The sequence below is a fragment of the Pistacia vera genome, unplaced genomic scaffold (genome assembly GCF_008641045.1).
Source record: "Pistacia vera cultivar Batoury unplaced genomic scaffold, PisVer_v2 Contig479, whole genome shotgun sequence".
Taxonomy (NCBI): Eukaryota; Viridiplantae; Streptophyta; class Magnoliopsida; order Sapindales; family Anacardiaceae; genus Pistacia; species Pistacia vera.
This window is the reverse complement of record NW_022196311.1, coordinates 711,552-723,640: the sequence shown is the minus strand read 5'-3', so window position 1 is coordinate 723,640 and position 12,089 is coordinate 711,552. Positions and strand designations below refer to the sequence as shown.

Below are 12,089 nucleotides of genomic sequence, written 5' to 3'. Positions count from 1 at the left end.
GTTCATTAACAATGAGAGATGTGATATATTTGATTGTAAATTTCATAATTCATATTATAAAATTTGTCTTCCAAGTAATGTGATAAAACCCAACGTTGTAAGGTAATTTATAGTTATAATAAGTCTATGTTTTTTACTTTTAAGAGGTTAAAAGATGAGATAAAAGCACAATTGATTATGCTTAGTTTCTAATATGTATGGTTAAATGAATTGACAAGTCGGCAAATGAAAAGTGAAAGTATCTTTTCAAAGCTAAAACAAGACCACACAAACCCAAAGAAGAAACAAAAATTATCTACTACATTAGGTTGCTTGTTTGGTTTTAAAAAAAAATGATTTGGGCAGTTGATTCTATAAGAATGGAAGAAAGAGGTTGTTGCGTACCTATTTTGAGCCATAAGAATTTGCCCAATTATTGCTTTCACAAAGGGCATGTTTTGTTGTTGTGCACTTATTTGTGAAAAGAATGCTACCAACCCAATAATAATATCAATCACTCCCCCATTTGAAAAGACTTGGTAAATCATGTGACCCCCATGTTTAAGTCCCCTTCGATTTGATTACATAAGATTAGGGATTATTCTGTGCTAAATTAACCAACAACCTCATTTTAAAACAAGTTTACATATATAAATATTATAGATTAAGTCATATTAGAATAACAATTTTTGGCATACATGTTATATGAATCAAACATATGATATAGAACATCAAATTTATAATACATTATAAAAATGATATTTCAATATACGTTAGTTAGACAAGATAACCATTGGCGTTTAAGTTGAACCCAAATCCCTGAGATAGCAGCCGAAATCTTTGACCATTTCTCAATCACTTTTAACAAAACCCTAATTGCCCTTTTACAGATATTGACTAACCATCAATTGTCTTAGATGAAAACCACAAAGAAAGAAAGAGAAAAAAAATAAAATGTAAAGGGAATAATAATGGAGAGAGTCAAAGCGGCAATGATTCAATAGTTTTGTCGGATACCCAGATGACTCAAATTGATAAGAAACTAAGTTGGAAAACTACATTATGGGTACAGACACAGCAAACACTTTAAAGATCACTCCTTTTACGACCAAGCCAGGGTGACAGATATAGCCAGCCACCCCACCCCACCCCATCTCTCACTTATCATTAAAAATCCAACCACACTTTTGTCAAGTGAATCTTGTCATAACATGAATGATGGCAATTATTCCTCAGCAATATCCGCAATACCAAAAATTCTGGAAATGGCCGACTGTACAGGACCAAGACAAAGTTCCTAGGATGGACAACAATACAAAAACCTAACCCCACATCTCAATTACTGTTCTCATCCTCTAATCACAAGGGAATCCATCTCCAAATTTTTGATGGGGACCATCAACCAAACCCATCATGAAAGGTGTTTGATCATGTGGGGGATCCCACTCAAATCAAATCCTCTCAATCTGTTTTCTCGGCTGTGGAACATCTGCAACAGCGCTGTAATATACTAGGAAAACTAAATCTCCACCCAAGTATGTTTATGAAACTCCTTTCGTGTTGCGAATTTCTGGATTTGTTTAAAACACAGCTCCTGGAGAAAGAAAGGAACGGATGATGCTCCAAGCTGGCATTGTCCCGTTCTCTGATAAATAAGATGATGTATGTATCTGGTTGTGTGAAAATAACAGGCAATAAACTAGAAGGCAACTCGTGGCTAACCACTTGAAGCAGAATTTTTTTGCCAGAGGGATTTTATCATGGCCCTGTTGCATCATAGTAATAAAAAGATGTTATCTGAATTGATTCATGAAAATACAGAAGATTTCTCAAGAAAGGCACACAAAAGCACAAAGAGGAAACAGAAGATTAAATAATTGCACTTACCAAGTAACATATATTCAATCCAGTTCACCAATCAACTTTAGAATATTAACAGTTATGATAATAAAAAACACGCGAAGGGAAGAAGCAAAAAAGTTTACCAGATATGGAAACTGGTTGATTTACTTGAGCAATGCTGATGTCCTAGTCTATCTCCTTCAGCATTAATGTATACAAGCCTTTGAAACTTATCTGATAGTTCATTGTAAGACAGAATCTCTGATGGTTGTACTTGTTTAATTGCAGTCCTTAAATGTTCCATAGTTATTTCTGATGCATCAATGTTGTCCTAATGGAACAAAGTTGATAATTAATGAACAGAAAAATGCATCCAAGAATATAAAGTAGGAATTCAACAAACCTCAATAGCTGAAATGGCTGCCTCTCGGCATATTAACGAAATATCAGCCCCAGTAAAACCTTCTGTGAGATACGCCAACTCTTTTATGGATACATCAGAACTGCAAGGAATTTTTCGTAAATGGATACGAAATATTTCCTCCCGGTCACTCTCATTTGGAGGTCCCACATATAGCAGGCGATCAAAGCGTCCTGTCCAAATGTTTAATAAATTATTTGCAAAGATATAAAGTTTGTGGGCCAAGGGTAAGAGAGTGGCGAACATGAATACATGTGTGTTTTGAGAGAAAACAGAGAGTGGTGATACCAGGTCTTAAAAGGGCAGGATCAATCTTGTCAGGCCGATTCGTAGCAGCGATAACAGTGACATTAACTCTTTGATGTAAACCTACAATCAGGAAATATTCCATCAACCATATACAAATGGAAGGGACTGTTACATATTCCAAAACTTCAAAACTAATTACTAACCATCCAATTCCACAAGAAGTTGACTCATAACCCTATCAGAAACTGAAACTCCATCACTTTCATTCCCACGAATGACAGCAAGACCATCAATTTCATCAAAAAATATGATTGACGGTGCATTGGCTCGTGCCTTGGCAAATAGGGATCTCACAGCTTTCTCTGATTCACCAACCCATTTGCTAAAAAGTTCAGGACCCTTTACTGAGAGGAAATTTAGCCCTGCTTCAGAAGCTACTGCACGTGCCATAAGGGTTTTGCTACAACCGGGAGGACCAAACATCAATATTCCTGTTGGGGGACAAGTGCCAATACGCATGAATGCTTCCTGGTGTTTTTGAGGCCATTCTACTGCTTCCATTAATTGAGTTTTGACCTCCCTCTGGCCACCAACATCTTCCCAATTGACCTTTGGCACCTCAAGTATTACCTAGAAGTAGAAAGAACAGGTCAACAGTTGGATAAATAGGACAAGAAGCTACAATTTGCCAGTTCCTGCTTCGCACATTTAGTAGACTGCTTCTATAAGGACTTATAATAGCAAAGTTGCAAAATTAAGATGGTGATTACAACTAGGAACTGCAGCAATGGCAGTCTGATGTACCAGAGACTGATATTGTTAGACATGACACACTACTTTATAGCTAGAAGAATCCTTGGATGAGTAACCTATATATATGTGAGACATATTCTCCTACAATTGGAATGCAAATAACTTTAACATCTAACATTGAGAAATTTTAGAAAACTGCTCCAGTGTCATGTGAGAGAAAAATAAGCTCAAATCGTTTTGTCACTAAAATAATGATAATCGAACGAGAAATTTTCAAGGTAGCAGGTGATTGATCTAACAGTTTTCATGTCTAAATAGGTCCATATTGATGAAGTATATCCATTAAGTCCTATATACTATGTGTTCGAGACTGGAAACTTAACTATGGTTCCAATTACATAGACTAAGTGAATGATTTCCTGAGCAAGAAGGATGCATTGATTATACCTCTCGCATGGCACTAGGCCTCACTTTCATCCTGGCCTTTTCAAAATCTTCAAAAGTCACTTTCAATGTATATTCTTCTGACATAAATATCCCTTTAGAAGTACTACAAACACAATCCTGGATATTATCCGTGATTTCCGACATTGTTCCATTCGGGTGAAAAGACGGTAGAATCTCTGAAGAAATAGGTAAACCTGAGTCACATGAAGAGGCAGAGCCAGAACACTCCCTTGCAGAGTCCTTAACATGTCCTAAATGATCAGATTCTTCCAATATAGTGTCAGAGTGGCCTTCATATGTATTAAGTATTCCACTTAAGTGCAAACTGTCACATGACTTTTCAGACTTAGCATAGCGCCTAAGACATACCAAGGCAGCCTCATTGCAGAGGGCAGCTAGATCAGCACCTACAAAACCATGTGTAGCCGTGGCAAGGTGTTGAACTTGCACGTCTGAAAGAGAATGTTCCATGCCACCAAGAAGTGTATGCAGTATCTCAAATCGTTGGATTGGTGATGGCACACCTGCAGATGAATTTTCAAATGAAAGAAAGAAACTATCATATCTGGAAAAAGATAGCCTCAGGGGATTTTTAGTAAGCATTTGAACCTCTTAAAAAAAAAAAATACAAAAAGGCTTTCTTTGGTCTACTTTTCCAAGTTTCTGCATGGTTCTATAATACTTCTAATTTCATGCATTTCTACTAAACCAACATGTTTAATTAGTATTATCTGTTGAAATTTGTGGACTTGGTGTTTAATCCTTCTCTTCAAAACTTTCAGTCCAAAAACATACAGCAAATGCAAACAAAATGTACATCTTAGTAATCTTTAATAAATTATCACTGGCATAAATAGATAAAGCCCAATGTAATATGCCCATTAAGTACTTCGTACATAAAGTTAAACAAAGAAAATAGTTAGGTTACTAATACTATCATTGATAGACTTCATGTTCCCCTCAAGGATGAACTTGAAACAGAAAGATTTATCAAAGATAGGCTTTTCCAGATTACCGAAGGCAATGTCTCAGGCCAGAAGTTCCTATGAGAAAAATTCTGGTTCTGTTATATCCTTTACCTAGCACTTAGAGCAAAAGAATAGAAGGAGAATGGATTCTATGTTATACAATATGAGCACCCAACAAACTACCAGGCACAAGTAGTCCCTGGTGCACATACCCTAGGTGTAAACAGGACAAATCATTTGGGGCCAGCCCCAAGGTTTCTGTGGTTGGACACCAAGTCAGACTAATATGCTACAAGAAACATGAGGCAAAAGAGCCACTATATCCTTTACTAGATGATTTCTTCAGGAATCATCAGTTAGTGAACCTACCTTAATGTATTGAGGTAAGCAAGTTCAAGATATATCCCAGTTATATATAAGAAAAATGTCTAATTATGCGGATATTAGCTATCAACACTATCATTTCATATGCAAAGTAGTACTGTGCTAGATGTCTGTCATTTAAACAAAATTTCTGAAACTCTTTTACTCTGGATTCATAAGTGGACATGGAGCCTAAACATTTTGAAAATTATGCATGAACACGTGGACCTGTTATAACATTGTGGGGAATCTGAAGATATAAATGGATGTATGGCTAACACTTTGTGTAACACAGTGCGACCAATCAAGCAAAAATCTCAAGCAAAAAGTTAAAGTCTCAGGAAAAAGGTTCCCAACTGGACAATTATATGTAAAAATAAATAACGCAAAAAGAAAATAAATGAAGTAGATTCTCATGTTACCTAATTCAATTTCCCTGTCAAGCCTTCCAGGCCGCCTGAGGGCAGGTTCAATACTATCAGGCCTGTTGGTAGCAGCAATTACAACTAATCCATCAGTTCTACTAATCCCATCTATCAAATTCAACAATGTCGCAACCATCCTTTGAGCGAGCTCTTCACCTCCATCTTTCCGTGCAGGTGCAATGGCATCCAACTCATCAATGAACACCTGAAATATACAGACATTTAAGAAGTAAGTCTATCTGGAATACAACCTTGAAGGTGCAAAAAATACAGAGTCAACTTTACGAGTTACACTTTAGATTCAGAAAAGTTGCGAAAAGTTAAACATAATACATAAGTATTCAGCAATAATATTGGCTGCATCTAGCTATCAGAGAACAAACACATAGAAATGAGGTCCTAAATTCAAGAAAATAACTTATCAAGTCGGAATATAAAACAAAAAGCCAACTGATGTAAAACTGCTAAACAATGTATGCACTTCCACAAACATGAAAAGGGATACTTGAGATGAAAATGGCCAGAAGTCATGCTCAATATCACTAATGCAAATTTTAGGAGTAAAATAGGCTAAGAGTCTGGTTCTCGTGCATCTGCAACATGTTTGAGCCACGCATTCAACTCTTCAAACTACAGGGTAATGATCATTGGAAAAGAGAGAGAGAGAGAGAGAGAGAGAGAGAGAGAGAGAGAGAGAGAGAGAGAGAAAGAAGGAACAAGAACTTGGGTGTCCTCAAGAGAAGAGAACTAACCATGGCAGGAGCAGCTTTGCTAGCCGAATCAAAAACTCCATGCAGTGCTTGCTCACTTTCACCACAATTTTGACTTACGATCTCAGGTCCGTTTATGGTGAAAAGGTTGACACAAGCATCATAGGCACAAAGTTGAGCCAAAGAAGTTTTTCCCGTGCCAGGTGGACCATGAAGAAGCACTCCTTTTGTAGGTCGTAAACCAAGACTAAAATAGTAATATCATATATTAATATTTAATTTTCAACAAATGAAACCACAAGAATGTTAAAACATATGCATGCTTAAAATTTTGCCAGAATATAAGAAGCTGAAGGTATAACAAAATATTCAATAGATAAAAATAAATAAAATAGGGATAAAAAAGACAGGCAGAGGAGTATTGAAAAGAGCTATGCATGACTAAAAGAAATTACAGCAGCACTGAAAATCTTAACAGAAGAAGATAATGGAAAAAGAAATACCATCATGTATCTTGGTCATTGCATTAGAATGTTAGCGTGTAATGATCAAGCTTGAATTGAAAGAGTTACATGGATACATAGACCTTCTAGGCACTCCTAATTTGAGGGAGGTGAGGGGCAAGGCCTAAAATTTATAACTCAGCCTAACAAGCTTACAGCTACTAGTTAAATTGAAAATTGATCTAATAAGATTGCCAGAGTACCCCCTATCTATATATCTTTTGCTCAGTAAGATCTCAAATTTAAGACAACAATGGAAAACTATTTGAATCTGACATGAAAACAAAATTTCTTCAGAGTAAATTATAATCAGTATGAAACTTGGCAATTTGCAATTTAATTGTTAAACCTTTCTTGAACATACATGTTTATGTCCATTGTCTTAATTTTAAATTGACTCTCCAATATGGAATATTTATGGATAGTAATATTTATTATGCACTAACATAGGAGAGAAAAACCCACTACTTAAGAAAATGAAAAGGTAAAATTTGGTTACACAACTTACCCTGACAAAGTATCCTTCACAGATGAAGAAATAATAATATCCTTCAAAATTGCACACTCTTTAGATAAACCACCCAATTTTGAAGTATTACATTCTTCACTTGCTCTCAAATCCTGAGGTTCAATTTTCAAATGTGGCAAAGCTCCTTTCTGTGAAGATTCAGATACTGAATTCAATGCTGAATACAGATATATTTTTGTCTCACGGTTAACAACAAAGGCATCATTCTCACAGACGTCTGATTCAGAAGCTTGAGGGAACAGACTCTGACTTCTATCACTAGTCAAATCTTTAGTACTATCTGCTGGAAGCATAATAGCACCTATCACAAGGAACATGCAATGCTCCACAGGTATGGGGATGGCCACAAGATTTCCATAGAGCAAACTACGAGAGTACAACCATGAAGCAGCACAGGTCTGCAGAAGCTTTTTAGCACTTTCATCCTTTAATACCTCTAAAATATCAAATGAATCAAGAGATGTACTATTCACGTTGAGTGAATTAGACACTGGATATTCACATATTGGTGAAGCTAACTGATTAACAGTTGGAGAACTGAGCTTTGACTGATATGACGGTGTCTTAGGGGATGACACGATCCCATTTCCAAGTTGATCATGACTTTTTCCAGCAGAAGCATGCATTGTAGAGAACATATCACTGTTCATTTTCACTCTGTCCTTAAAAGAAACCAGCTTTAAGTGCAATTCTTTGCAGGCATGTAGCGAGAGATGATTAACGTCTCTCTTATGTAGTTTATCACTACCATTTACTGGACCACTTAGGAACTGATTCTGTACAGCATAAACAAACACAACCCTGCCTGAAGCAGGACAACCCATTGAGTATGAAAGGTTAGATGACAATCGTACTCCATTCTTCAAAACCTAAAAAAAAAAAAAGATAAAGTAGATTAGTATGATAAATCAAGGTTACAATAAATTATCAACAACTTGATTACCACAATCCCAAGGTTACGATAAATCTTCTATATCTATCAACTATAAAATACTATATTATCAAGATAGTTGTGGAGAGAATCTTAAGGCACACCAAGGCCAAATCTTATGTCGTTGAATCATTCATCAATACTTTGGCTTCTTCTTTAACCTCTATTTTCCCAGTTGCTATAATGAAAAACATAGCAAAAGCCAAAAAAAGAAAAAAGAAAAAAGAAAAAAAAATGATACAGTAATATAATTATTATTCAAACCTTGCAAGAAGGAAAAACTGTAGCAAGAGCAAAGTAGTTGCCCACTTCATTAGCAGTTTGATCCAAAGAATCAATCCTGAATTGTTGGACACATTCATCTCCTAGTGAACTGAGAGGAAAACTATTTAAAGATCTCTTCCCTGAAGCAAAAAGTGACACCTGCAAGTGAGATTAGAATGATAATTCAGAAGCTGAAATTAGTAAGAAACCAACTCTTAAGATTTGAACAACTTACTACATCTATGAAAAGAAAACGTGTAGAAGCAATTACAAGTTAACAAAAATAAAAAATAAAAAAATAAACCTAGATGTTAAAGTAAAGTCAAATAAAGAAACAAAAACAGGAAAGAAGTCCATATTTGAGAAGAAGTAAAATTTCTGCAGCAATTAACATCTGATATAAGAAATGAAAGTGATAGATTACCGAAACAATGGAACCAGGAGCAAGGTTAGATGCAAGCATGGAGGACTCAGAAAGCCAAATTTTACAGCCCCCGGACCCAGTCTCAACATCAGTGACATGGCCAATGAAAGCAGACTTGCCAATCAGTGAAGGGTATCGACTCGAAGCCTCTTCAAGAATGATTTGGAAATCTTCTTCACGAACTAGAGAATCAGAAGAAGAGATCAATGAAGGTGTTCTAGGAGATGCAGACGGGTCAGAATTTGAGAGTCTGGAAGGTGTCTTTGATTGCTTCTTAGCCTTCGAAGGCATCTCTTCCTTTAAAACCCAGTATCTGCAAACAGGTCATAGAATCGAAATTTTGATCCGACTGAAGAGGAGTCCAGTATGCGCAAGAAATTTTATGCAGCAGAGAGAAAGAGGCGTTTAAATGTTAAACCCTGGTAGAGCCGTAGAGGGTTTAGAAGCAGAGGCGATGTGTTTGTTGGTACTTGGTCGAGATTGGACAGCACAAAACAACAAAGCTACAGTAAATTTTGCACTGAAATTTGTATAGGTTTATGGCTCACACCACGCCTAATTTTTTTATAATTATTTTTGTTAATGAAATATAGATGACTGTTCACTCACATAGATTCTCGTTTGATGGATGGTGGGCCATTTACTATAAACGGGTATTCTGATCCGTTCATAAATAAAATGAAATAATTTTTTTTATAAAAATTAAGGACAGTCATACTTTTATTTTAGACGGATACTAACAAATAAAAACACCCATCTTCAACCAAAATATAAAAAAAATAAAATAAAATTTAGGACGTCTTAAGTTAATGGACGCCCCTCCATACTTAAAAAAAAAAAAAAAAATCTTCTTCATCGCCATCTCCTCTCTTTTTCTTCGTATACATTCCCCATCTCCTCGCTTAATGGACAACTTGACACACTGATACATTTCTTCTTGGTTTTATTCTTTTAACTACTCTCCGTCATTCCGCCACCGACCTCAAATACTCTCCGCTCATCTGCGCCTTCGCCCTCTTCACCAACTCCACTGCATACCCCAGTCCACTGCCACACAAACTCCCCGCCTTCGCACATGCGGCGGGGTATCCAAAAGCATTCCCGTAATAGCCCTGAGGAAGAGGAATTCCACTGCGGCTCTCCGCCGCGGTAACCACACGAAAGCGTTGCGGTTAATGAAGAAGTCCTGTTCCCGCCATGAGAACTCAGCTTATGTGGCCCTGATTCACCGTGTACAAGGCACTGTATGTGTGAAAGTGGCGTCGATCATCGATGATTTGAACTCGAAACAACGGCATTTGAGGAACGCACTCGAATCAGCAAAGAAAGCCGTGGAGTTATCGCCTAACTCGATGGAATTCGCGCACTTTTACTCGAATCTATTGTACGAGGCCGCTAATGACGGCAAAGAATACGAAGAGCGGAAGAGGTAGTTCAAGAGTGTGAGCGTGCGTTAGCTATGGAGAATCCTGTAGATCCTGCTGAAGAGAGCTTACAGGATGAGAGTCAGCAAAAAATTTTGATAGTAGAAGCGCGAATTGCGCACGCGCAGAGTGAGCTAAGGAGCTTGATACAGAAATCGAACATTGCTTCGATTTCTACATGGATGAGGAACTTAGGGACTGGTGAGGAGAAGTTTAGGTTGATTCCTATTAGGAGAGTGACTGAGGACCCAATGGAAGTTAGGTTAGTTCAAGCTAGGAGACCCAATGAGATTAAAAAAGCAACCAAAACTCCAGAAGAGAGACGAAAAGAGATTGAGGTTAGGGTTGCTGCAGCTAGATTGTTGCAACAAAAATCAGAGAAGGGACAGTTGCAACAAAATAATGATGGGAAGAGGACTATGGATTCCGGTTTGGTAGGGACTGAGAAAAGAGATAGAGAGAGGAGGAAGTTTGGAAGTAATGTGCGAAAAAATGGGTCGAAAGAGGAGAGGCAGAATTTTGTAAAATCATATTGGAATTCCATGAGTTTGGAAATGAAGAAGGAGTTGCTTAGGGTCAGGATTTCTGATGTTAAAGCCCATTTTGGGTCACTGAAAGATGGCTTGGCGAGTGAGGTTTTAGCAGAGGCATTGATATTCGCGGAGGAGAATAAGACTTGGAGGTTTTGGGTTTGTTGTAGGTGTAATGAGAAGTTTGCGGATTCAGAGTCACATATGCACCATGTTGTGCAGGAACATATGGGGAATTTGTTGCCTAAAATGCAAGCAGTCTTGCCTCAGAGTGTTGATAATGAGTGGATTCAAATGATTCTTAATTGTTCTTGGAAGCCATTGGATATTCTAGAAGCTGTCAAAATGCTTGCACGGAATCAATCAAAATCCCAAGATTCTGAAGTTGGTGAAGATTTCTACTCAGGGAACCATAATGAGGAGTGTGATGATTGCTTCAAAGATGCATGGGATTCTTGACCTGAGAAGGAAAATTTAGGGGATAGTTATAAGTTTAGTGTTGTTGAGGGCAATGATTGTGAAAAAAATTTGAGCATCCAGTGCAAAGAATGCGATGGTAACCAAGGATCTATTGTATATCCTGTGATTGATAGTTGGCCAGTGTCTGATGACACTGAGCGTGCAAAGCTCCTTAAAAGAAAAAGAGAGGAGATGGCGAAGAAGAAGAAGAGGTGTTTACTGTTTAGAATGTTTTTTTTTTTTTTTTTTTTTTTAAAGTATGGACGAATGGACGCCCGTTCAAACTTAAGGGACGTCGGTCCAAACTTAAGGGATGGCCGTTCAAAATTTATGGACGGCCATCCGCAAAATTTTTTTTTTTTATTTTCATATTTTGGTTAAGGACGGGCGTCCCTTATTTGCGGGCGCCCGTCCAAAATGAAGGGACGGTCGTCCATAACGGATGAACGGTCGTCCCTAATTTTTATAAAAAAAAATTATTCTATTTTACTTATGGATGGGCGTCCTTTAAATGGGGACGCCCGTCCGTAGTAAATGGACCCCCGTCCATCAAATATGGACAGGAGTCCATGTGAGTGAACGGCCGTCCATATTTGATGGATGGTCGTTCACTAGAAAAATCAGGCGTGGTGTGAGTCAAGGGTACACGTAGGCCAGTACAGATTTTCGGTGCAAAATTTTTGGTGTCCGTAGCTTTGTTGTTATCAAAAAATTAGGCGTGGTGTGAGTCAGGTGTACACATAGGTCGGTACAAATTTTCGGTGTCCGTAGCTTTGTTGCAGCACAAAAACATGGTACAGCCTTAAAGGGTTTGTTTAGAAGTTTTTTTTTTTCAATGGTATTTAAACTGGTTTAAAGGTGTTCTAAA

At 37.4% G+C, this 12,089-nt stretch overlaps 2 protein-coding genes across 2 annotated transcripts; one reads left to right on the top strand and one right to left on the bottom strand.

The window, feature by feature from the left end:
- Positions 1-741: 741 nt before the first annotated feature.
- Positions 742-9,302, bottom strand: LOC116146538 (calmodulin-interacting protein 111). Its single transcript, XM_031431950.1, has 11 exons — positions 8,809-9,302; positions 8,385-8,543; positions 7,169-8,058; positions 6,200-6,404; positions 5,445-5,652; positions 3,692-4,215; positions 2,695-3,121; positions 2,531-2,611; positions 2,225-2,415; positions 1,965-2,152; positions 742-1,745 (listed from the first exon to the last, which is right to left on the bottom strand). The coding sequence occupies exons 1-11, from the start codon at positions 9,097-9,099 to the stop codon at positions 1,697-1,699; spliced, it is 3,213 nt and encodes a 1,070-aa protein (XP_031287810.1). The 5' UTR covers positions 9,100-9,302; the 3' UTR covers positions 742-1,696.
- LOC116146584 lies at positions 9,218-11,395 on the top strand (the record flags this gene model as incomplete). The annotated part of the gene is given in 4 exon segments (XM_031431999.1): positions 9,218-9,316; positions 9,402-9,461; positions 9,852-10,229; positions 10,232-11,395. Coding segments are annotated over 4 exon segments (1,701 nt in total), but the record flags the coding sequence as incomplete, so codon positions are not given.
- Positions 11,396-12,089: the final 694 nt, after the last annotated feature.

Bases quoted from the DNA above. Each gene is read 5' to 3' on its own strand.
- LOC116146538 (XM_031431950.1), bottom strand. From the start codon at position 9,099: ATGCCTTCGAAGGCTAAGAAGCAATCAAAGACACCTTCCAGACTCTCA. The intron at 5,653-6,199 runs GTTAGTTCTCTT...TGTATATTTCAG, and splicing joins GCAAAGCTGCTCCTGCCATG to GTGTTCATTGATGAGTTGGA. The intron at 4,216-5,444 runs GTAACATGAGAA...ATTCATCTGCAG, and splicing joins TGACAGGGAAATTGAATTAG to GTGTGCCATCACCAATCCAA.